Consider the following 23,914-nt stretch of genomic DNA (forward strand, 5'->3'; position numbering starts at 1 on the left):
AGATGAAACAAGCCCTCATAAGACAACCATCCCATTCATTCCAGATGTTGGTCTGGTAAACCTTCTCTGAACTGTTTCTAACACATTAGCACCCTTTCTTAAATCGGGTGGACAGAACTCCAGATGTGCTCTCACCAATGTTCTGTATAACTGAAGAACAACCTCCTTCCTCCCAGGCTTTCTGTCTCAGCATGGCGTCTTCTTGGCTTGGCGTGGCGATCTCCTGGCCTGGCGTGGGTATCACCCGGTCCTGCGTGGTGATCACCTGGCCCGGCATGGCGGTTTCTCAGCCCAGTGTGGCAGTCACCCAGCCAAGTGTGATGATCTCCTGCCTTGGCATGGTTGTCAGCCAGCCCAGCATGGCGGTCACCCAGTTCGGTGTGGCGGTCTCCCAGCCCAATATGACAGTCACCCGGTTCAGCGTGGCAGTCTCCTGGCCTGGCATGGTGGTTGCCTGGTTCAGCATGGCAGACACCTGGTTCCGCATGGCAGTCTCCTGGCTTGGCATGGCAATCTTCTGACCGTGGCGTGGTGGTCTCCAGGTTTTGTGTGGCTCATGGTGGTCTTTTGGCCATGCATGGACTTCTGGCCTCAAGGTGACATCTGATGCAATCTGTAGGCTAGTGGCCAGTCTGGACTGGGTTTGAAGGAATGTTGTTCTGAATCTTTTATTTTGCTATTTTCCAATTTATTCCAGTGATCTGTAATCCTTGACTTTTTATTTCTTTACTTTTCTGATTATTTTATCTATATAAACTGGAAAAAACTGAGGTCCCAGTGCCACTTATGAACCTGAAAAAGACCAGTAATGCTTATTCTCTGCTTCCTGTAATCACCCAACTCCAGCACTCTATTGTAAGTTGCATTCAAGTGCTAAGTCACACTAAGTTGACTGGTTTATATGTTCCTAACATGAAAGGCCGAGCTGAACAGTTAAAGAGGAACTAGTCAGAACTGCTTCTTTGATTAGTTAAGTCCAACAACTCTTTGAATAGAGATTTTCTTAAGACCCTCCCTAAGTCTTGGAACTTCAGAACTTAAACTGTAGATTTCAATTAAATTTTAATTATAAACTACAAACAAAATTAAATTTGTGCAAGAACATTCAGACCTTCTTATGCATCAACAACCAACATTGAGTCCTAGATCAAACTGAGTGTGGTAGCTGCATGTATATGATCATGAACTAATGCTGTTATTTATCAGTTGCTCAATTTTGTTTGAGGTAGAGTGGGTACTTTTCTGGGCAGAAAGAGATAGCCTTATGCCAGATCATGTGTTTGCATGATAAACAATGACAAAGGAACAGATCAGGATAGCCACTGTCTCACAGGATGGCACTGAAGCACCCTACATGAACATCATTCATTCCTTCACTGTTGCTTGGTCAAAATGCTGGTATTCCCTGTCAAAGGACATTGGGGTCGACCTTCAGTAGGAGGACTGCAGCAGATCAAGAAGGCAATTCACCACTACCTTCTCCAGGCTAAAGAGGACAGGCAATAAAATGCTGGCCAGCCAGTGAAGCCCATGTCCCAAGAGTTAATTAAAAAAATGGCTTACCTGTTTAGCAAATAGCTTGGTCCTTATTCATGAGGTTGCTGATAAGTCTAACCTTACAATATGTGGTACTGTAGGAATGCCAATGCACATATTGACAAGTGAAAGTAAGTAGTAGAAAACCCCTATGCAGATTTCCCAATGAGCGCATCAAGGAAATGAAGTTTATTTGACTACTTAATTTCAAAAGTGAATTTAAGTGCAGGATAGATCTCATTAAGAAATTCAAGAAAATTATTACATGCAATTGCAGATTCGAATGTATCACCTACGCATTGAAAACATGTAATGGGTAGGAGGTTAGGTATCATTCCATCAAAAACACATGTTTCATGGAATCTGTCAAAGATGTTTGCAAGAGCTGAACCTAGAGTTGATGTCATGGCAACATCATCGATTTGGACAAACATGGAGTTTTTAAAAACAGAACTCAACTTGTCAGTTATTATGTTCATAATTTCAATGCCTACAGATTCATGCATTGGTGACAGATCTAAAACACCATGAAACAGAGTTGCAGTGCAAAAGTCCATGCATCATTTGGGTGATACTGGTAAATAGGCTAGCATTGTCAAATAAGCATCGATTTTTAAGTCCTATATGATGCACATACAGGGTGAAAAATCTTTTCATGTCTGCACAGGATGATGGCTAAAAGTCCTAACTACTTTCATTACAACTGGACAAAATTCCATATCACCAATTTGGGCCTTTTAACCAAACTCTTTAGCCATTTAGCAGCCACCGAAGCTGCCTCCAAGCTGTTTCCATATGCAGGTGGAATCAAGCATGCATTGGTCTCCCATAACAAAACAGTCATGCAATTAAAATGATATATTGAACAAACCTAGATTGCTGTTAAGTCTAGGTTAGTTCAATAATTCATTTTAATTGCATGACACTGTGACCTTTAGCTATAAATTCTGTGTCTTATGATCCTGCCCCGCTAGTTACCTGCTGAAGGAGGAATGCTCTGAAGGCTAGTACTTCCACATAAACCTGTTGGACTATAACCTGGTGTTCTGTGATTTTAAACTTTATTACTATTCAAGTTTAAGCATGTAAGTTAATTTTGACAACCTAATTATTTATGGAGTACATAATAGTCACAGTTAATCCTTTTCTCACACATGCCTGCACATGCACTTGTACAAAAGGATAACGGCAAAGGCAAAGTCACCAGGGCTTTACCAGATCATAAGGCTGCTTTCTCATTACGGAGAGAGAGAAGAATAGTAGAGGTTTAACCTGAGGATCACCACGCCTCAGGCAACGGGAAAGGTTGAGAAGGAGAATCCATCAAGGTAACCTCAGCCAGTGTGGGAAATTAACACTGACTGTTAGCATCACTCTGCATCTCAAATCAGCTGCCCAACTGACTGAGTTAAACTGACTCCGAGAAAAGAATTATAGCAGTAAAGAAAAGGACATTTTTGTCTATGCTGACATTCTGTAGAACAATCCAATCTATCTAATTTTCCCAATGTATGCCCAAAATCCAGTGAGTTTATTTATTTCAGTTACCCAACCAAATTCCTTTCAAATCAAATCAGCGCCAATTCTTTGACAACTCTCATCAAAATGAGTTCCAGATCAATACTATTTGATGAGTTAACAAAAATTCTTCCTCACATTTCTTTTACATCTCTTGCCTAGTACTTTTATTCTGGGTCCCCTCATGCTTGTACCATCCGCTAATGAGAACAGTGATCCTTTGTCTACCTTAGCTAAACCCATCATAACCGTGTCCACCTCTGTCAAATCTGCCCTCAATCCTCATTGTTCCAAGGAGCACACACTCAGTTTCTCCAATCTAAACTTATAGCTAAATTCCCTCATCCCTGGAACCACTCTGGTAAATTTCATCTGCATCCTCATATCTCTCAGCATATATTGACCAGAACTGAACACAATACACATTGTAGATTATCCAGAACTCTATACAGGTTCAGTGGAATCTGTTCATCAGTTCTGTGGAAGGGTCACTTGATCTGAAACGTCAACTCTGATTTCTCTCCACAGATGCTACCAGACTGCCGAGTTTTTCCAGTAATTTGTGTTTTTGTCACCCAAGATCCATATGCTTTCCAAACTGCTCTCTCGGTATGTCCTGCCATCTTCAAAAATCTACACCCATGAACCCCCAGGTCATGGATTTGAATACTTCAAACCACCCCTCAAACTACATGCCTAGTTTCTTTAGAGATAGGAGATAGCCAGAGAGGTGGATATTCACCATTCCATAAGAATTTGAATCAAAGTGATAATCAAAGCCAGCAGCTCAGGGGAACCATGATAGAGCAGACAATCAATTTTCCAAAAATGCAGTTCTAGTGCATGAAGAGATTGGGGGGGGTGCCGAGCACCCCCCCCAATCATGCAAGGGCCTCACACAATATTCTCCAGATATAGACTTCCACCGAGAAGTAGACCTTGAAGTAGGTGATGCACAACTCATGGGGAAGATGTAGAAAATAGAAGTGTCACAGCTGCAGAGGGAGGTGTCTGGGAACAGCCACAGGGCATATCTCACCAGGATTCCATCAACATCAAGAACCATTTGATTCAGGTGTATGATCAATTGAGCTTCTTTGATGCAAGAGGAATGGCATGGGCTAGAAGTCACTTTGAGTTGCTTTTGAGAGCACTTCCACTGAACATGAAACCATATTAAGTCCACCCTTAGCACCTGATGATTTTGCATCCATTCCAAAGACCCTTACTTTCTTTGATCTTCCATTACCGTGAAAGTTCATACATCCAGTGTTATCTGTCAATATTTACATTGTGTTGAAAATAGGGAATGTGCTCTGTTGCAGGCACAACAAATTCCACTCAGTGCTCTGAGTGATGTGGTGCCCTTTGGACATTGCCACTTCTGAATTGTTCTCCTCCTATGGCCTCAGAGATGTTGGAGACAGGCTGTTCATTTCTCTTTGCTCATGGTTGAAATATATTGTCTTTTTCATTGAGGTACAATGGAAGCATTTCCATAAGTTGCTACATCCGCATTTCTGCAGAGGCAGTATCCATCACTAGTTGTTATTGCACAGAATCTCTGCGCGAGGGATCAAGAATGACAATTATAATGATGTTACTCTGTGAAGAATAGCATCCTCATTCTCTTCAGCAACTGCCTCAGTCCTCTGATGATGCTTCAGTAGCAGCTGGCATTCCCTCCAAATATCACCGACCAGTCATGATTCCATAGCGTGGCATGAATTCTGTAAATGTAAATGTATATTTCCTAGACATGCTTCCTAAACTACCATATATGGCTTTCCAAGAGGTTGCCCACACTCTCTCTGGCAGCATTTATACAATCAAAACCTGGACCATACTCTGAGTGGGACTGCTCAGGACTGCCTCTGACTTTGTCACCTCCTCCTGCACACTTATGAGATGTTCACCACCAAATGTCAATATACCTATGCAAACACAAAGGCCCTGCAGAGTACACTGGCTGGTCAAGGGTACATTTGTTAGGTGTGATGGAGGCTATTTTAAGGTTCTTTCTGACAGAGCCTGACCTGTTCATGATACCTCTTCAATATGCCATTGGATGGTAAAGCTGGTCTATGGTGAAGACAGCAACATCTCTAAAATGACTCCTTGGTGTGTTTAAATCTGGTCTGCTTACTTTCAGTCTGAACTCTGTTCCCAAAGTTGCCAATTGACTGTCCACCCTTCCCTCCAGTCAAGCAGCAGTTTACTCCTCACAAAGAGTGGGAGCTATTACTGCTTGTCTTTGGGACCAGGATGCGCTCTTAGAAACAGCCCTATATCTCTGTGAATAAAATAATGTATTTTGCTGTGGTTCCATTGGAACAAGAGTTCCTTAAGAAATTGTCAGAAGGGATTGAAGGGAAAGAAGTCATTTCATAGCATCCTCACCCAAGGAAATGACAGCAATGCCATGAGAAGTCTGACAACTGTATATGAATGATCATGTCAGGGAATGCATCTTCAAACTCCTCCCCATGACAAGACCAACCTCTCACATTGCAGATGCAGCACACACCCAGCTTTAATCCATTCCTGTTACCCAAACCTGTGCAAATTCCAGGCACTCCAGTTTATCATAGCAATGCTTTCAGCCCCGCGTCCACGGATAGCTCCATTTTTCATCAACTATTCAGCTATGGTAGAAAGACCACCTAAGTTCAGCACCAATCACTGATATGGTGCCCGTTCTTGAGAACAAGGATATCCGGGGGTGACAAAAATATCTGTATTTCATAAATTCTACGGAGATAACTCTCAGCAGCGTAGTGGCAGAGCCCATCTCACCTGGCATTGGTGAGAACACTGAGTATGATCTGTTCTTGACTTACATGACTTCTCAACTCCCAGAACAATGATAGGCAGATCCACTTCTGTCAATCTTACAAAATCCTCTTCTAATATCTGTACTTTAAAGAATTATCCCTCAGACTATGCTATGTATTGTGTCTAGTTCGATGGCAACTGATCAATTCAATTTTGCTTCTTAGTTTTTATTGTAATAATAGTTTGACACAATTGATTTGCTAAGTCATTCCCAAGGGCAGTTAAGAGTTAACTACATTTTTTTCACCACATTGATAAAGATCTGGAGTAATATACAGGCCAGAATAGACAAGGATTACAGACTAAAAGCAAAATACTGCAGATACTGGAATTCTGAAAAAGCACTAAGAATGGTGGAGAAACTCTGCAGGCCTGGCAGCATCTGTGCGAGTTCCTAACAAGAGTCATATCAGACTCAAGACATTAGCTCTGTTTCTCTCCCCACAGATGCTACCAGACCTGCTGAGTTTCTCTAGCATGATATGTGCTTGTTAAGGATTACAGATTTCATTCCCTAAGAGACATTAATGAAACAGATGGATTTTTCAGACTGTTGAAATACTAAGTGGGTAAGATGTTAAGGATCCCACAACAACAGAAAGCATGATGTGAAATGTGACTTAATTAGGCAAGATGCAAAAGTTTGATTTCCCAAAAGGTGGCTGAGAACAGAGATTAAGTGAAAGTAATGTTGTAGTTTAACAAAATTTACACTGGCTTGTGATGGGTTTCTACTTTTAATCCACTGCCACGAATACCCATTAGCTTCTTTTTTTTAAAAATTGTGTCCTATCGTCAAGGTGAAACCAACAACACGAGAAGCATGCAGCACCAGGTTAATGATTGCTTAAAGGTGGTAAGCATCTACTGGGGCTTTGTGAACTGGTCAACAGTTTTTCTTGTTTAACTCTATGGGACAAGGGAGGGGAGCAGGAAAATGGACTCTTATCTGGCATCTCATGAACAGCAAAGATGAGACAATGGTAATGGGGTTTATCAAGTGTGGACAGGCACATGAAGAAATGGAAGAGAGGTTTCTGGGAAAGCAGGGGGGTGGGGTCAGGGCATAAAGGAGTGAAGTGAAAAGAAATAAAAACAGAAAATGCTGGAGAAACTCAGGTGGTCTGACAGGATCTGTGGAAAAAGAAACAGTGTTAATATTTTGAGTCCAACTTGAATCTCATGGTCTACTTGTTGCGAAAGAACGACAGTGGGGACAGTCAGTCAAAACTAAGAAATTACAGAGTTGAAGGAAAGTGTCAGCACTATCCAAATGTGTTGCTATTTCAAGGTGTCAGCAGGTAAAGTTCTTATAGGCCTCTGAGTTCACCTTCAATCACTCCCCAAGTGTACTCCAATGAGGCTGTCTGACAACATCCTTGACAATGAATGGAAGGGAGGGCAGCAGATTCAGCCATGTCCCATGGAGTGGCGAATTCAACGTCGGATGCTATCATGAGCATTCAATAAGGAATGCAAAATAAAATACATGGCTTCTTCTACAATAAAGAAATGTCCTTAAATAATTAACATATTGTGCCGACCATGAGGTATGCCAGAACACTTAGCTCTCTGACTAAGCCAGTCCCAAGTAATAACGAGGATGCATACACGAATGCTCACATAATGAACCAGTATAAGAACGATGGGCCGAATAGCTTCCTTCTGTGTAAAATAATTCTGTGATTCTATGACGAATAAATGAACCGAATTTAATGTAAAATATTTGCAATTGAAATTTAATTTTAAAGAAAAACCCTTTCTGCTCATAATTCTTATGTTAATGAGAATGTAGTTGGACAGAAATGTTGTGGTCAAGGTAAGGAGCCTCCCTGTTTGAACAGCAGGTCCCCTGAGAGGCTACCCATTAATGAAATATTGGCAGCATTGTCGGCTGATGGTGTGTTTCATCAATGAAAAGCTTCTCCTGTTGCTGAACCAAATATGTTTTGCTGCCAGCAAAATAAAATTACAAAAGTTTTAGTTATTTTAATAGCTCAGCTGGAGTATTATGTACAGTTGTGGGCACCACATTATCAGAAGGATGTGAACACACTGGAGACAGTGCATAAGTGGTATACAAGAATGGTTCCAGAGGGACTTCACTTGTGAGGGTAGACTGAAAAATCTGAGATTTGCCTTCTCTTCTCACTTGCCCTCAAGACTAGGGACACAATTCACAGCTCCAAGCAGCTCTCTGGTATAAAGTAGTCACTGTGAACTTAGAGGGTAGTGAATCTGTGGAAATCATTACTGCAGAGGGCTCACAAGGCTGGATCTTTCAATATATTCAAGACAGAGAGACGGATTTTTTTTAACCAGTAAGGGAATCAAAGGAAACAGGGGAAAGGCAGGAGAGTGGAGTTAATGATTATCAGAGCAGCCGTGGTTTCCATGAATGGCAGAGCATACTGGATGGGCTAAATGGTCTCCTGCTGCTCCTACATCTTATAGTCACCTATCAAATTTGGAGACAGATTCCTCCATTCAATTATGGATGTGGATGGACTCTTGAAGCCAGAGGGCCAATTAGTTTTAAGTAAGGAAGTAGGAAAGATAGAAGCTTCACCTTTCTAATATTTTAAAATCTTGAATTAAAAATAGATTTAACAAGCAGCCTAAGACAGTGAAGGCCATTCTTTTGCATGCTATCGGTGGCTTGTCCAAATCTGAGATGGCTATCATCTAGAAGGACAAAGACAGCAGATGCATGGGAACACCACCTCCAAACTCCCATTTGAGCCAAACACCATTCTGATTTGCAACTACATCATTTCAAAGGTGTCTGGCCAAAATTCTGCAATTCCCTTCCCAGAGCACTAAGGGTGTTCTTACACTGCATGGAGGGTAGCGGTATAAGAGATAGCTCACCATCACCATCTCCAGGTCAGGTACACAATAAATGGCAATAAATGCTGACCAGGCCAGCAATGCCCACATTCCATGAATGAATAACAAGAATGGCAGGCTTGCATTGAGTACTGGTTCCCTAACTTACCAACTCTAGGTACCTAAAATGGTGCCAATTCAGGAACCGGAAGGCTGACTAGAACTTTTATTTAATTGTTTTCAGTTTGGCTCTCAATGAGTCTGATTAGTTACCCAGTGCATGTAAGCAGGTAGCTTTGGTGGCCCTGATTCCATCTCTGCAAAGATGACCTAGTGGAGGGATGTAGCCATGGAACGATATATACCATGAATGATCGGTCCCTAGGGAGTACTGGGGAACCAAGGGACCTTGATGTGCAAGTTCATTGATTTCCAGAGGTGTCAGCACAGACAGACAGGCTGGTGAAGAAGGCATACAGGATGCTTGCCTTAATTAGCCAAGGGGCAGAATATAGGAGCAAAGAAGTCAAAGCATTGGATAGGTCATTGTTAGAATACTGTGTGCAGTTGTGGTCACCACATTATCCAAAAGATATCTATGACTTTAATACTTAATCTCATCTGTCTTCACTTTCTCCCTCAGCTCTGGAAGCAGAAAATCTAATCCTTTACATGGTACATACTGATGACGTAATTAAGAATCTAAAATGAACATCCTTAACTTACAGTAATTTTAATAGTGCTGTGAATAATGCAGTGAATAATTATGCTGTTTTCAACACTGAATAAAGTTCTGGAAATTCACTGTTTTCTCTCTTATATCCTTCAGTAAACTTGACTCGGCTCTGATTATTTTACCTTTCTGTTTAAAACACTGTATCTGAGAACTTTGACGTATTAATTAACTGGAGGAAAAATTATAACAAAGCTTAAATTAATTTTCTTCATGAATAAACTTTCTGAAAGAAAGTGCGAAGATAATGGGAAATATGTTTTAATGGCTGAGTGGTTAAAGAGTCTGTGCTTTGCAATTCTAAGACATTCGATCAAAATGTTTCAGATTTATTTGTGGTCCATATTTATCTCAAGGGAATCAACAATTCTCCTCACAAGCCTTAGAATAGGAAGTTGAAAACAGTGTACTCTACCTGCTATCTGAGAACTCCACTTGGAAAGTACATATGTTTATATGTCGGGTGAGGAAAGCCTAAGGCTTGACTGTGATGTTCTCTATGGTTCAATAACCTGCTGGCACACACAGCCTTGCTTACAGATAATAACCATAACTTGAGGGCTGCTAGCACCATGGCACTTTATGCAGCAGGAATCAGTGTCTTCAATTGTGTAGACATAAAAGAAGAGGAAGGAGTAAAATAGCATCTGTAAATAAATTAAAGCGTTTATTTTGTTTGTACGCTGAGACTAGCTCAATTGTCCAAATTGCACAATTTCTGCTTTGAAGGGTCAGTGAGCTGATTTTACCTTGCAAAATCTTGAATTTGATTTTTCTGAAATATTTTATAAACTTGACTATAAATCAGAAACTTTGATGCAAGTCCACATTTTATAATTATGACATTTATATTGAGTTTCAAGTGTTTCTCAATTTCAACTTATTGAAATTTGCAATCCCTTGTATCAGCTGATCTGACAAAGAAAACATGTACAAATAAAATGTCACATATAGTAATTATGTTTGGAGAATCTGGATGCAACCTGTTAATGCAATCATTATTTCATACGTGGATACATAAATGTGCTACCAATTTTGAAAAATAAATGTGAACACGGAAAATTCAACAGTTCTAAATACTGTAATTTTTTTTGAAAATTAGAAATAATCAATATTACAGAGCTTTACTTTCCCCACCTGAAAACCTTGGATTCTGGCTAAGTACTCTAGCTGTTGAGAGGGCTGTACTGCTGAACATGGGGACGCAGGTACTTTTCCTTTCAAGCTTATAGCTTCTGCAGTTGGGGATGTCCCATTCAATAGAAGTTCCCTTGCAATGGTTGCTGTGTTGCTGGTAGCGCTGAAGAATGAACTACATCCATGGTTTATTTCTTTAGACGTCAAACAGTTCATTGCAGGAGCTGCCTTGTTACGACTTGCTTCCATTTCTTGATAAATATCAGGGGAAAGATGTAGAATTCCCTTTTGGGCTGAAGATCAAAAAAGATAATAGTCATATTATTACAATTTTCCAATAAACATATTGTATTTTGAGTAATTGGCTTCACAGATTTATCAACAGCAAAGTACAAAAATCAAACCAGAACAACAACCAATCTTAAAAGTGCCCAGGTAACTTAATAAGTTCTATAATCTAAATTTATGATAATTTAAACAAAACACTAACAGATTTGTTCTTTATCCTAATATTGAAATTGTGGTTTTAACTTGTCATTTCTCCAGTATGTCTTTACTCTGATTTCAGTAAATTTATGTTATGTGTTGTACTTTTATGGTTAACCACATTTGGGTATTGCAATTAATAGAAACTAGGAACAGAAGTAGGCCTTTTGACCCTTTAAGGCTACCCCTACCATTCAATATGATCATGGCTGATCCTCTAATTCATTGCCATATTCCTGCTTTCTCTTCGTTACCCTTGTGCCTTTAATTTCAAAACATTTCTTTAATATATTTAATGACCTGGTCTCCATAACCTTCTAAGCTAGCAAATTCCACAGGTTGGCCACCCTCTGAATGAAGAAATGTTTCGTCATCTCAGTCCTAAATAACCAAATTTGTATCCTGAGACTGTGACTTCTAGTTCTAGACTCCACAAGCAGAAGAAATTTCCTCCCTGAGTCTAGTCTGTCAGCTTGTTAAACTTTTATATGTTTCAATCAGGAAGAGTCTCATTCTTTAAAACTCTAGTGCAAACAAGCCCAACTGAACCAATCTCTCCTCATATAACAATCTTGCCATCCCAGTTATCAGACTAGCAAACCTTTGCTGCATTCCCTCTGGCAATATATCCTCTTTTAGCTACAGAGATCAAAACTGTGCACAATACTCCCAGTGCAGTCTGACCAAGGCCCTGTAAAACTGCAGTGAGACATCCCTATATCTGAATTCAAATTCCCTTGCAGTGAAGGCCAACATACCATTTGCCTTCCTAATTGCTCACTGCATCTGCCTGACTACTTTCATTGACTGCTATATAAGGACACCCAGATCCCTCCGTAGATTCTCATTTCCCAATATATGACCATTTAAATAATGCTCTGCTTTTTGGTATTTTACACTGGAAGTGTATAACATCATATTTATCCATATTACACTGCATCTTCCATGTGCTTGCCCATATGCCCTTCTCAGCTAAATTGCCCTGAAGACTCCTTGCATCCTGCTCATAACTCAAAATCACACCTAGCTTTGTGTCGTGTCTGTCTGTTAAGTTGACTGCCTGAAGTGCTGGAATTTATTTGATTTCATAACAAATATATATTCTATTTCATGATCCATTAATCTAATTATATAGATGTTGGTTAAAGCAACACATTCTGATTATCATATGTGTAAAGATGCAGGACACCAGTGAACAGTAAAACAACATGTCTTTGGCTAAGACAGAACTAAAAATGTGTTGCTGGAAAAGCGCAGCAGGTCAGGCAGCATCCAAGGAACAGGAGAATCGACGTTTCGGGCATAAGCCCACTATCCTAATTTTATTCCCATTTATTTTAATAGAATAAAACTTAAACAGGTCATCCATTTCACCAGTTTTTTGCCTCAACAGTGAAGGTGAAAAAATTCACAAGGTATTCCTTAACAGTTGTTGATGCTGGGGTCACTAATGACTTGAAGGTAATTAAATTAAAGTAAGCTAGCACTCCATTAAGAAAAGTATGTTCATGGTCTACCTTACTGAATGTTCCTGTGAATATTAGTTAAGTACTGAATCCAGGTGCTTTATATTTCTCTGTTCCAGGTCTCAGCTGACTATGAGGTAAGAACTGGCCTGTAACCAGCTTCTAAAGAGATCAGTGAACCAATGCTGCAGGCAAGATGAGTCAGTCACAAGGGGATTATTTACTCTATGTGAGTTCATCACACATAGCCCATTCCATTCAATATTCTAGGAAAAGGATGTATGTAGTGCCAAGTGGAAGTTTCAATCACAATCTTACATAATCAAGGACAGAACTTAATCACAGAGTCATTCTTCTATTATGTTTCATAAAGTACACTGTTGTTATAAAGTTGCATCTTTCTGTGCATTACTTGGAAACAAAGCTTCAGAAATTATAAAATTTACCAACAAATGGATCCCCATTCCTTTTCAAACAGTGTAATGTTAATAGCATATAGGTACAAAGTCATGTTATGCACTTTGATGCCACAAGACACCAACAAAAACTTTACACCACAAGCTTATCCCACATGTTTAGCATTAGGAAGAAACCATGTTAGTTTTCTTTCACTACTAAGACTTAACAAATTCAGCATAAATACTACATAAATTGCTACCACGTGAATTGCTACACCTATCCAATTCGTTGCTTGCTCATAAAAGCAATTAAATGTTCGGAATATTTCACTATTTCTCCAAAGCTCTGTCCACAGCAGACAAGAATGGTCTGTACAAAAATAGCAATATTGAACATAGTTGAAAAAAAAGGCAGGAGACAATCATTGACTATATTTAAAGAAATGTGTTAAAAGTTTCACAGATTACTGATGTAATTTTTTTAACTACAACGTGATAAGGTAACCAAGATCATTCGATTGTTTCTCACCTTCAACAGATGTCCTTTTTACACTTGTGGCACACAATGCTATCACTTTCATGCTGTCAACTTGTAGATCTAGAGACGTATTTCAGAAAATGTGGTAAGCTTGATTGATTTTTATTGCATGTGTGGCTACTCTTGCTTATCAAGTGATAAAACCTTTGAAATTAGTTTCCTGGGCATGTCGAAATTTGGTCACTTCCAGGAAAATTTCAGAAATGTCTACAATGTCAGCAGCCATTCCTGCCAGCATTATTTTCACACTGTAAAATAATCTAATCTAATCTAATCGAATTATGAAATAAAAGCATGCCCAATTCCTGACCTTCTGTCTTTCTCACCCCATTGACAATGGTTAGAGATGGAAACAGAGAAGATCCTTTGTCATTTGAATCTCAGCAATCACTTTTTTAATATATAAATCTGACTCCATCACAGTATTACAGAATCCCAGCCTCTGAAATTCTTTGCCTAAGTGGACCCAAATCCTTCTAAACATCAGCATTTACAAGTTTCATGCATTTTAAAGTATTTGGCATTCTTACGCTTCCTGTCTTAGTGATTACTCTAACACTTTGCAACATTGTACTCCATCTACCTTGTTTCCCAAACTCATAATCTTTTCATAACTCTTTGTGGCCTCTTTCTGTCCTCACAGTTTACATTCCCATTTAGCGTTGCACCATCAAAAAATGTAGATACAATGGGCAGAGGTTCCTAGCACTTCAGTGACATGGGCAATGGCAAGAAATATGGCAAGATCAAAAGATCAAGTTTTTTATACTGAGAAAAGAAATTTAAGTTTCTCTGAAAGCTTCAATGGCAAGCTGTGAATCTTGCTAGTAAGTAGTGGCTACCTTATCTCCACACATTTGCATTTCAATATTAGCTAATCTCACTCCATTTATATGTCGTTTGTGATTCTCTCGTGCACTTGTGAGAAACTAAATGGCACCAATTCCCAGAGATAATCTGGCAGATGCAGCTCAATGGTTGTTTCTTTGGGCCTCAACAAGATCCATTCACCAACATCTGCTTGCACACTCCATGGGCAGTGGCCATCTTCACTCTTTGTCTCCAGAAGCTGGCAGCAGCAAAACACCAGTCTCACTACATCTGCGTGGTAGATCTTGTACGAGCTCACAACACACTTCACCACTGCACGTTTGAAGCTCTTGGTCACCTTACAATGCAATGGTCTTGCCAGGTCCAATTTGCATACAAGGACACTCATTCTCATGTAAATGTAAAGAATGCATTTCATGGCTCTTCGCTTGCTTTCTGAGCTCTGCTTATATTGTGCCTACTTTAATGGCATTTGGTTTTGTGCAGGGGAGGTTGCGCCTCACTAACTCGATCAAGTTTTTTGAGGCAGTGACCTAGATGATTGGTGAGGGAAGAGTGGTTGATGTTGCCTACATGGACTTCAGTATGGCCTTTGACAAGGCCCCTCATGGCAGACTGGTATAAAAGGTGAAGTCATGCGTATCAAGGATGAGCTGGCAAGATACATACAGAACTGGCTTAGTCATAGGAGACAGAGGGTAGTAGTGGAAGGAAGCTTTTCCGAATGGAGGGCTGTGACTAGTGGTGATCCACGGGGTCAGTGCTGGAACCTCTGTTGTTCGTTGTCTACATAAATGATTTGGAGGTAAACATAGTTTCCTAATTAGTAACTTTGCGGATGATACAAAGATTGTTGGAATTGTGGATATTGAGAACAATTGTCAGAGGATACAACAGGATATAGATCAGTTGGAGGCATGGGCAGAAAAATGGCAGGGAGAGTTTAATCCAGACAAATGTAAGGTGATGCATTTTGGAAGGTCAAGTGCAGGTAGAAATTATGCAGTGAATTGCAGAACCCTTAGGAGTATTGATGTACAGAGGATACAGAGAAAGTTTACAAGGATGTTGCCTGGTATGGGGGATTTTAGCTATGAAGAATAGACTTGGTTTGTTTTCACTGGAACGCAGGAGGTTGAGGGGTGACCTAATAGAAGTTTACAAGATTGTGAATGACATGGATAGAATGGAAAATATAAGTTTTGTTTTTCCTCCATGGTGGAGGTGTCAATTACTAGGGGGCACAAATTCAAGGTAAGTGGGAGGATGTTTAAAAGAGATATGTAAGGCAAGTTTTTTTTACCTGAAGCGTAATGAGTACCTGGAACATGTTGCCAGAGGAGGTGGTGGAAGCAGAGACAACAGCAGCATTTAGGAAGCACCTGGACAAATACATGAATAGGAAGGGAATAGAGGGATACCAATCTGGTAAGTGAAGACAGTTTTAGTATGGAAGAGCAAAATGTTACAATGCAGGCTTGCTGAAGGGCCTGTTCCTGTGCTGTATTGTTCTTTGTTCTTTGATGTCCACGACAACTGATTTATGCCTCGCCTTTTAGCAAGGTGAGGCCCACCCCATGGCCGAACACTTCAATTTCCCCTCCGACTCTTTCAAGGACATGCAGCAACTGGGCCTCCTCCATCACCACTCCCTAACCACTCGATTCATAGGGGAAGAACGCCTCATCTTCCACGTTGGGACCCTCCAACCCCATGGCATCAATGTGGATTTCACCTGTTTTCTCATTTCCCCTACCCCCACCTTATCCCAGATCCAACTTTCCAACTGGCACGCCCTCATGACCTGTTCATCTTCCTTCCCACCTATCCACTTCACTCTCCCCTCTGACCTATCACCATTACCCCCACCTCCATCCACCTACTGCACTCTCAACTACCTTCACCCCAGCCCCACCCCCCTCCCATTTATTTCTCCACCTCCTAGGCTCCCAGCCACAATCCTGATGAAGGGCTTTTGCATGAAACGTTGATTCTCCTGCTCCTCAGATTTTGTCTGACCTGCTATGCTTTTCCAGCACCACACTCTTGACTCTAATCTCCAGCATCTGCAATCCTCATTTTCGCCAGGTATTTCATATTGCCTGTCAACCTGCCCCTGAACCAGATGCACACATGCCAGAGGCATAATAACATCACTGGGCTCCTCAGTCTTCAATCCAGTTTACCAAGTGTCTCTGACAAACGTGCCTGCTGCTCCTGTGTCCGTGCATTTGTGTGAAGCTGTTTATACCTGACACCATGGAGTCATCTTCTACTTAAGCCTGAGCAGGTACCTGGTTACCAGCAAGGCAAAAGTGAGGACTGCTGGAAATCAGAGTATAGATTAGAGTGGTGCTGGAAAAGCACAGGTCAGGCAGCATTCTAGGAGTAGGAAAATCGACAATTCAGGCAAAAGCCCTTCCGCCTTCAGTCCTGATGAAGGGCTTTTGCCCAAAACGTTGGCCTTCAGTCCTGATGTAGGGACGTTGGGTCTTCAGTCCTGATAAAGGGCTTTTGCCCAAAACGTTGGCCTTCAGTCCTGATGTCGGGACGTTGGGTCTTCAGTCCTGATGAAGGGCTTTTGTCCGAAACATCGATTTTCATACTCAGATTAGATTAGATTAGATTACTTACAGTGTGGAAACAGGCCCTTCGGCCCAACAAGTCCACACCGACCCATCGAAGCACAACCCACCCATACCCCTACATGTACCCCTTTTTAACTAACACTACGGACAATTTAGCATGGCCAATTCACCTGACCTGCACATTGTTGGACTGTGGGAGGAAACCGGAGCACCCGGAGGAAACCCACACAGACACGGGGAGAATATGCAAACTCCACACAGTCAGTCACCTGAGTCGGGAATTGAACCGAGGTCTCTGGCGCTGTGAGGCAGCAGTGCTAACCACTGTGCCACCGTGCCGCCCACCAGCACTCCTCGGATGCTGCCTCGCCTGGTTACCAGCAGTCCTCTGAATGCCAGCAATCTTGGAGAATTTCTTCCTCAGCAAGCTGTGGAGGTGTGTCATTGATGTTTTCAACAAAACTGTGTCTCTGAATTTAATCTAAAATAGGGACCTCACCGAGATGAAATTCTCTGAAATGCTGAAGGTGCAGGAATAAGCCCTGCATTGCATCTCTGAAGGACTCTCATACATCTCATGGATGGAGGAGCTGCTGATGGTTTAAATGGCCAGCCTTTTTGTGGGCCGTGGCTATGTGAGTGCCACTAGTGCCTCATAAGATAAGCGAGACCATTAGCTGTGCAATATGGATAGAAGCTTGAGCATCTTTAGTCAACAGTGTTGGTAATGGACAGCAGTGCAGCACAGCATAATGAAGCTTATTGGTTGCCTCAATATGGAGGTTTCAGCATCTCCACGTGAGTGGTCTCTGTTCTCTTTAGGCATCTTGAGGATCTTCTTCCCACGTAGGGTGAGGAGTAAAATGTCAACCAGATCATCGTCTGCCTTGGCCCTTTTTGTACAGTTAAGACTTTTTTTTGCTGCAATTAGATAAAAGGAGGGATTGAGTGAGGTAAAAGAGGGCAGAAGAATTGTTAATGGTGGTGCAGGAGCAGCTGAGAGGGTGAGACATCCTCACTGAATCAATAGGCAACATCAAGATCAGCAAGGGTTAGTAGTTTAGGAGGATGAAGTGGGGAAGAAGCACGAAGTGAAAATGCTGTATGCAGCATGGTGAGAGTTGCAGATAATTAGTCTTGATGATGTTATTGCACAGTGGCAGAGTTAGAGTGAGTGTGAGGAAGCAGAGAGAAAATGGGGAAACTTACCCTTGTGGAGTGCAGAAGAACATTAAACTTCTTCCAGCATATTTGGACATTTCTTTTTGCTGCTCAAAATGGCACTAATCTGGGTTGCAATGTCTCATGTGCTGGTCCACCAGAAACAAAATGACCCTTCTCTCCAACACTCTGTCCACCAGCATCCTCAGATCACTTACAACAAAGTGGGGTGCCAGCTTTCCTTTCTGGGACATGCCCTTTCCCGAAATGGTCCAGCTGCAGAGTATAAATGCCACTTCCTGTCTTACAGCATTTGATGTGGTATGCAGCAAGGGTTTAAATATGGAACCAGCAGCAAGTACTTCTGCCTCTGCACAATTGCATGAGAAGGGTATTGTAGAGCCTCAACTCATTATTAATTCAGTGGGCAACGGTAGATTGCATGAGACGCTGTCGTACATCATAGCCATGACAGGAAGCCCTCCATGAAATTACCCAAAAATAATAGAGAAAGAAAATAAGGAAATTAGACTTCATCTAAATCATTAATATAGATTGCAAACAGACAAGACCACAGCATTGATCATTGCAACACTCCATCAGTCACATCTAACAACTTAAAACTGCTCTGTTTATCACTACTCTTTGCTTCCTGTCCATTAACCAATCTTCCATTCATGCTAAAATAAAAGAAAGAACAATAGATGCAGGAAATCTGAAACAAAAACAGAGAGTGCAGAAAATCAGAACTGGGTTCCAGTACTGATGAAGGGTCACTAGACTTGAAATATTAACTCGTGTTTTCTTCCCACAAATGCTGACAGACCTACTGAGTTTCTCCAGCAATTTCTGTTTGTGCCTCTATGCATGCAAATAGGTTATGTCTAACTCCAGAAATCCTTATCTTTTGTATTAAACAGCTTGAAAAAAATTACTAAATTTTTTTGGAAATCCAAATATTTTACAGCTACTGGTTTTGCTTTATCTTTTGGTTACAGCCAAAAAAAAAGATTTGTCGAACATGATCTGTCTTTCAAAAAAGCATGTTGACTTTTTCTGATTGTACTATGGTTTTCTCAATGTATTGTTAAGAGTTCCATACTAAGTGATACAGCAATTTCTTGATACAAATGTCAGGCTAGCTGGACTGTAGATCCTTTTCTGTCCTCCTTTTTTGAATAGTGACATTACATTTATATGTAGTGTTTGAACAAAAGGGAAATCCTAATCCACAATAAATAATGTCATGCACTGACTCATTCATGCAACTTCTACTTACAAAGCAGTCCAGGATCTGAAGGTGGAACACTGAATGTTAGGATCAGCTTACAGTCTTCCAAGCTGTCCTATCACAAGAACAGAGCTGAGTGAAGATATGTCATTTCAAGGGGAGGAAGATCCCTGGCATGCTAATCAAGAAAGTGACAACAGCCTTGAAGAAATGGGATATAATGTTCCCAAGGCACAAAGTTTTCAGTCTGTGGATCGTTGTACACCAGGCGTACATGTGGAAGATCCACATCTGGATCCTGCAGAAGTCCTGACACGTGGATATAAGTGGGAATTGCCCAGGAGGTTTACACTTCTAATGGGTCAATTCCTCCCTGTCCAGGATCCTTGTAAAAGTTTCTGACTCTGAGCTACAGTGGAAGACTTGGGACAGATCCTCATGATTTAGCTTGATAGTTACCCAGCAATGTTAGAGTATCAAAACCTGGTTGAACAGGTATCTCCTTAACCCCAGTCAATGCCCTTGAGCACCTGACTATATTCTTAAACACCTGATCACCTCCCTCCAGCTCAACCTGACTATCCCCATGACCAGGAGAAAGTGAGGAATGCAGATGCTGGAGATCAGAGCTGAAAAATGTGTTGCAGGAAAAGCGCAGCAGGTCAGGCAGCATCCAAGGAGCAGGCGAATCGACGTTTTGGTCATAAGCCCTTCTTCAGGAATGAGGAGGGTGTGCCAAGCTGGGTAAGATAAAAGGTAGGGAGGAGGGACTTGGGGGAGGGGCGTTGGGAATGCGATAGGTGGAAGGAGGTTAAGGTGACGGTGATAGGCCGGAGAGGGGGTGGGGGCGGAGAGGTCGGGAAGAAGATTGCAGGTCAAGAAGGTGGTGCTGAGTCTGAGGGTTGAGACTGAGATAAGGCGACCTGTCTCCCCAATGTAGAGGAGGCCACATCGGGTGCAGCGGATGCAGTAAATAATGTGTGTGGAGGTGCAGGTGAGCAAAATTTGTGCCCACACCTCCCCCCTCACTTCCCTCCAAGGCCCCAAGGGATCCTTCCATATCCGTCACAAATTCACCTGCACCTCCACCCACATCATTTACTGCATCCGCTGCACCCGATGTGGTCTCCTCTACATTGGGGAGACAGGCCGCCTACTTGCGGAAGGTTTCAGAGAACACCTCTGGGACACCCGTACCAACCAACCCAACCACCCTGTGGCTGAACACTTTAACTCCCCCTCCCACTCCACCAATGACATGCAGGTCCTTGGCCTCCTCCATCGCCAGACCATGGCAACACGACGCCTGGAGGAAGAGCGACTCATCTTCCGCCTAGGAACCCTCCAACCACAAGGAATGAATGCAGATTTCTCCAGCTTCCTCATTTCCCCTCCCCCCACCTTATCTCAGTCACAACCCTCGGACTCAGCACAGCCTTCTTGACCTGCAATCTTCTTCCCGACCTCTCTGCCCCCACCCCCTCTCCTGGCCTATCACCGTCACCTTAACCTCCTTCCACCTATCGCATTCCCAATGCCCCTCCCCCAAGTCCCTCCTCCCTACCTTTTATCTTAGCCTGCTTGGCACACCCTCCTCATTCCTGAAGAAGGGCTTATGCCCGAAATGTCGATTCTCCTGCTCCTTGGATGCTGCCTGACCTGCTGCGCTATCCCCTTGACCAGGCCCAGCAACTTGCTAAGCACCTGACTACCATTCTTATCCAACTAAATCACCCAACAGCTGACCAATCAACCAACTGGAAACGCCCAGAAATTATATCCGTTCCCATTAGATCACGAAACCTTTTGCCCTAATGTGTACATCATTGTCACTTGCAGCAAGTTTCAGACAAATGTTCAGAGCAATGTAGAAACAAGTTTACAAAGAATATCATATGTTGACTGACAAGTTTGTAGTCTAGCATTAAAAAAAAAATTTGCGTTAACAATACATGAAGTTGAGGAAATTAGCGTAAGGCATAGCCGACTCCCAAGCATAAGAAAGCGAAGGTTATAAGTAACATTCTGTGTGAGCTGTATAGGCATGTGACTACACAGTAATTGAGAATGTGCACTGTAGGGGTCAAACAGGCTGTGCAAAAGAAGTGGTCCCTTTAATATGTGCAATCATTCATTGCACAAATCGGGCTGCATACAGCAATGAAAACCTAGCCAGAACATTGGTGGTAAAAAACCTATAAAGCAGGTTTTCTGATAGGTGCATTTTAGAACGTTATGGATATTATACTTACTTAAAGTGAAGTATATTATCCAGTCCAAATTTTCTACGGCCAGCTCATTAATATATTATCGCATAGTTAACATTGGTCATATGAATGCATATTGGGAGAAGACTTATGGAAAGAATGGAAGACTGCAGGTAGTTGAAGGCATGGCTCCCCAGGCATGTCATAATGCAGATAAGTACTTGTCTTAATTTGATAGCTGTTGAAGTAAAAGCAATACTCTCTAATGGGTTATTTTAAAAAAATCCTCACAGCCATTCTACAACAGTATTGATCAAAATCAGAGCAAAAACAAAAAATAACTGACCAGCAAGAAGAAAAATAATTTTAAAAATGTATTTGATATCTATTGTAATCAATTAGACAAAGAGGAGCTTCATTTTATATTTCTCAACTTCTGTAGCAAAGCTGAATGCCAGGAATGCAAAGACAATTTTGACAAAGGTATGAACAATATGAAATATTGTGTGTGATATCTCCTTTTGATTATCATTTTTAATCACCTGTCCAAATGTGGGTGCATTTCCTCATTTCCACTGTCACATCAATCAGAAAATCTGAGCTGAAAAGTTCCTTGCCACAATTTCTTAAACTAATGCAAACATGTACACATGCAAAGGAAAAGGTGGCCCTCTGTGTCCTATTTTTTTCACAAAGTTGGACAGCATGCAGAAGTAAATACCACAGGTTTTTTAGTAATTTAGTATTAGGTTTCAATCAGAAAGTGTAAGTAGGCTTAAGCTTCATTGCATACTCCATTACAAATATATAGTACTCATATTTCACTTTCCATCAGCATCAAAGTACTTGTCTGTTCACAGTGACATGTTTTTGATTTCTTTTACTTTGTTACAAGCTCTCAGAAATCAATAACTTTTAAAATAAAGGAAAGTCCACATGCAGAAATAATAGGAAAACATTACTGTTACAGGAAACTATTACTGAAACAAGAACTAAAATCAATATAGACAAAACATTACTCAACACACAACTGATACATTAATAAAGAACAAGGGAGGTTTTGTGTTAACTAACAAATGGTTTCAGATTTTGCCTTGTGAAACTCCTGTACTGTACGCCACACTATTGGCATATAAGTAGTTGTAAAGGGTAATTCTAAAGTAACTTCTTGTTACACTGTGTCGAAACTTCCAGTGTCAATTGACAATCATTCCACTCTTCCAGACTGTACCAGATTCAGTATGATGAAATCCCCTCTCATGTAGGTCACAACAGCCCTCACAATCCAAACTTTCACAGAGTCCTATCTTAAAACATAAGAACTAGGAGCAGGAGTAGGCAAATCAGCCCCTCAAGACTGCCCCACTGTTTAAAACAATCATGGCTTATCTCATATTGGCCTCAACTCCATTTCCCTGCCCATTCTCCATCACTCTTCAACCCATTACTAATTAAAAATCTGTTTATCTCAGTCCTTAAATTTACTCAATGTCCCTGCACTCATTGCTCTTTAGGTATTGAATTCCACAGATTCACAACCCATTGAGAGAAGTAACTCCTTCTCATCTCTGCTTTATATCTGCTACTCCCATCCTAAAACAATGACCTTTCACTCTAGATTGCCTCATCATCTCTACATCTACTTTATCAATCACCTTCAGTATCTTGTGTACTTCAAATTGATCTCTTCTCGATCCCCCTAAACTCCAGAGAGTATAGGCCTAAACTGCTCAATGTCTCTTCATAAGACAGACCCCTCAACTCTGGAATCAATCAATTTAGTGAACCTCCCCTAAACTGCCTCTAATGCAACTGCATCCCTCCTCAAGTAGGGAAACCAAAGTTGTATGCAAACGCCAGGTACGGTCTCATTAATGCCTTGGACAGTTGCAGCAACAGTTAACTGCTTTTATACTCTATTCCTTTACCAGTAAATGTCAAAATTCCACTTGCCTTATTACATGCTGTACCCGCATACTAGACTCATGCACAAAGATAGGAGAAAGTGAGGACTGCAGATGCTGGAGATCAGAGCTGAAAATGTGTTGCTGGAAAAGCGCAGCAGGTCAGGCAGCATCCAAGGAGCAGGAGAATCGACGTTTCGGGCATGAGCCCTTCTTCAGGAATGAACCCTGAAGAAGGGCTCATACCCAAAACGTCGATTCTCCTGCTCCTTGGATGCTGCCTGACCTGCTGCGCTTTTCCAGCAACACATTTTCAGCTCATGCACAAAGATACCCAGAATCCTCTGTTCCAAAGTGAATGTTTCCCTTCATTTCGCTATTAAGTTGTCTTTCCATTCCTCCGATCAAAGTGGATAACCTCACACTTATCCACATTAGACTTCATCTGTCAAAGTTTGGCGCATTCACTGAACCTACCCATATCCAATTGTAAATTTATTTCTTCATTGCAACTTA

General features: G+C 41.4%; 1 protein-coding gene across 5 annotated transcripts in view; it reads right to left on the reverse strand.

Annotated features, from left to right (window-relative positions):
* The window catches only part of stau2 (staufen double-stranded RNA binding protein 2), a 358,377-nt gene that overhangs the window by 115,716 nt on the left and 218,747 nt on the right, over window positions 1-23,914 (reverse strand). For all 5 annotated transcript variants that reach the window (XR_015756903.1, XR_015756902.1, XM_087985971.1 and 2 more), the window contains exon 12: window positions 10,589-10,881. Coding sequence is in view for 3 of the 5 variants with exons in the window: in XM_087985971.1 (XP_087842097.1) it covers window positions 10,589-10,881 (293 nt within the window). In the remaining 2 variants the exon portion in view is untranslated. The remainder of the gene's footprint in view (window positions 1-10,588; window positions 10,882-23,914) is intronic.

This window comes from Chiloscyllium plagiosum, unplaced genomic scaffold (genome assembly GCF_037043375.1).
Source record: "Chiloscyllium plagiosum isolate Xiang-an unplaced genomic scaffold, Cpla_swu_hap1 HiC_scaffold_4, whole genome shotgun sequence".
Classification (NCBI taxonomy): Eukaryota; Metazoa; Chordata; class Chondrichthyes; order Orectolobiformes; family Hemiscylliidae; genus Chiloscyllium; species Chiloscyllium plagiosum.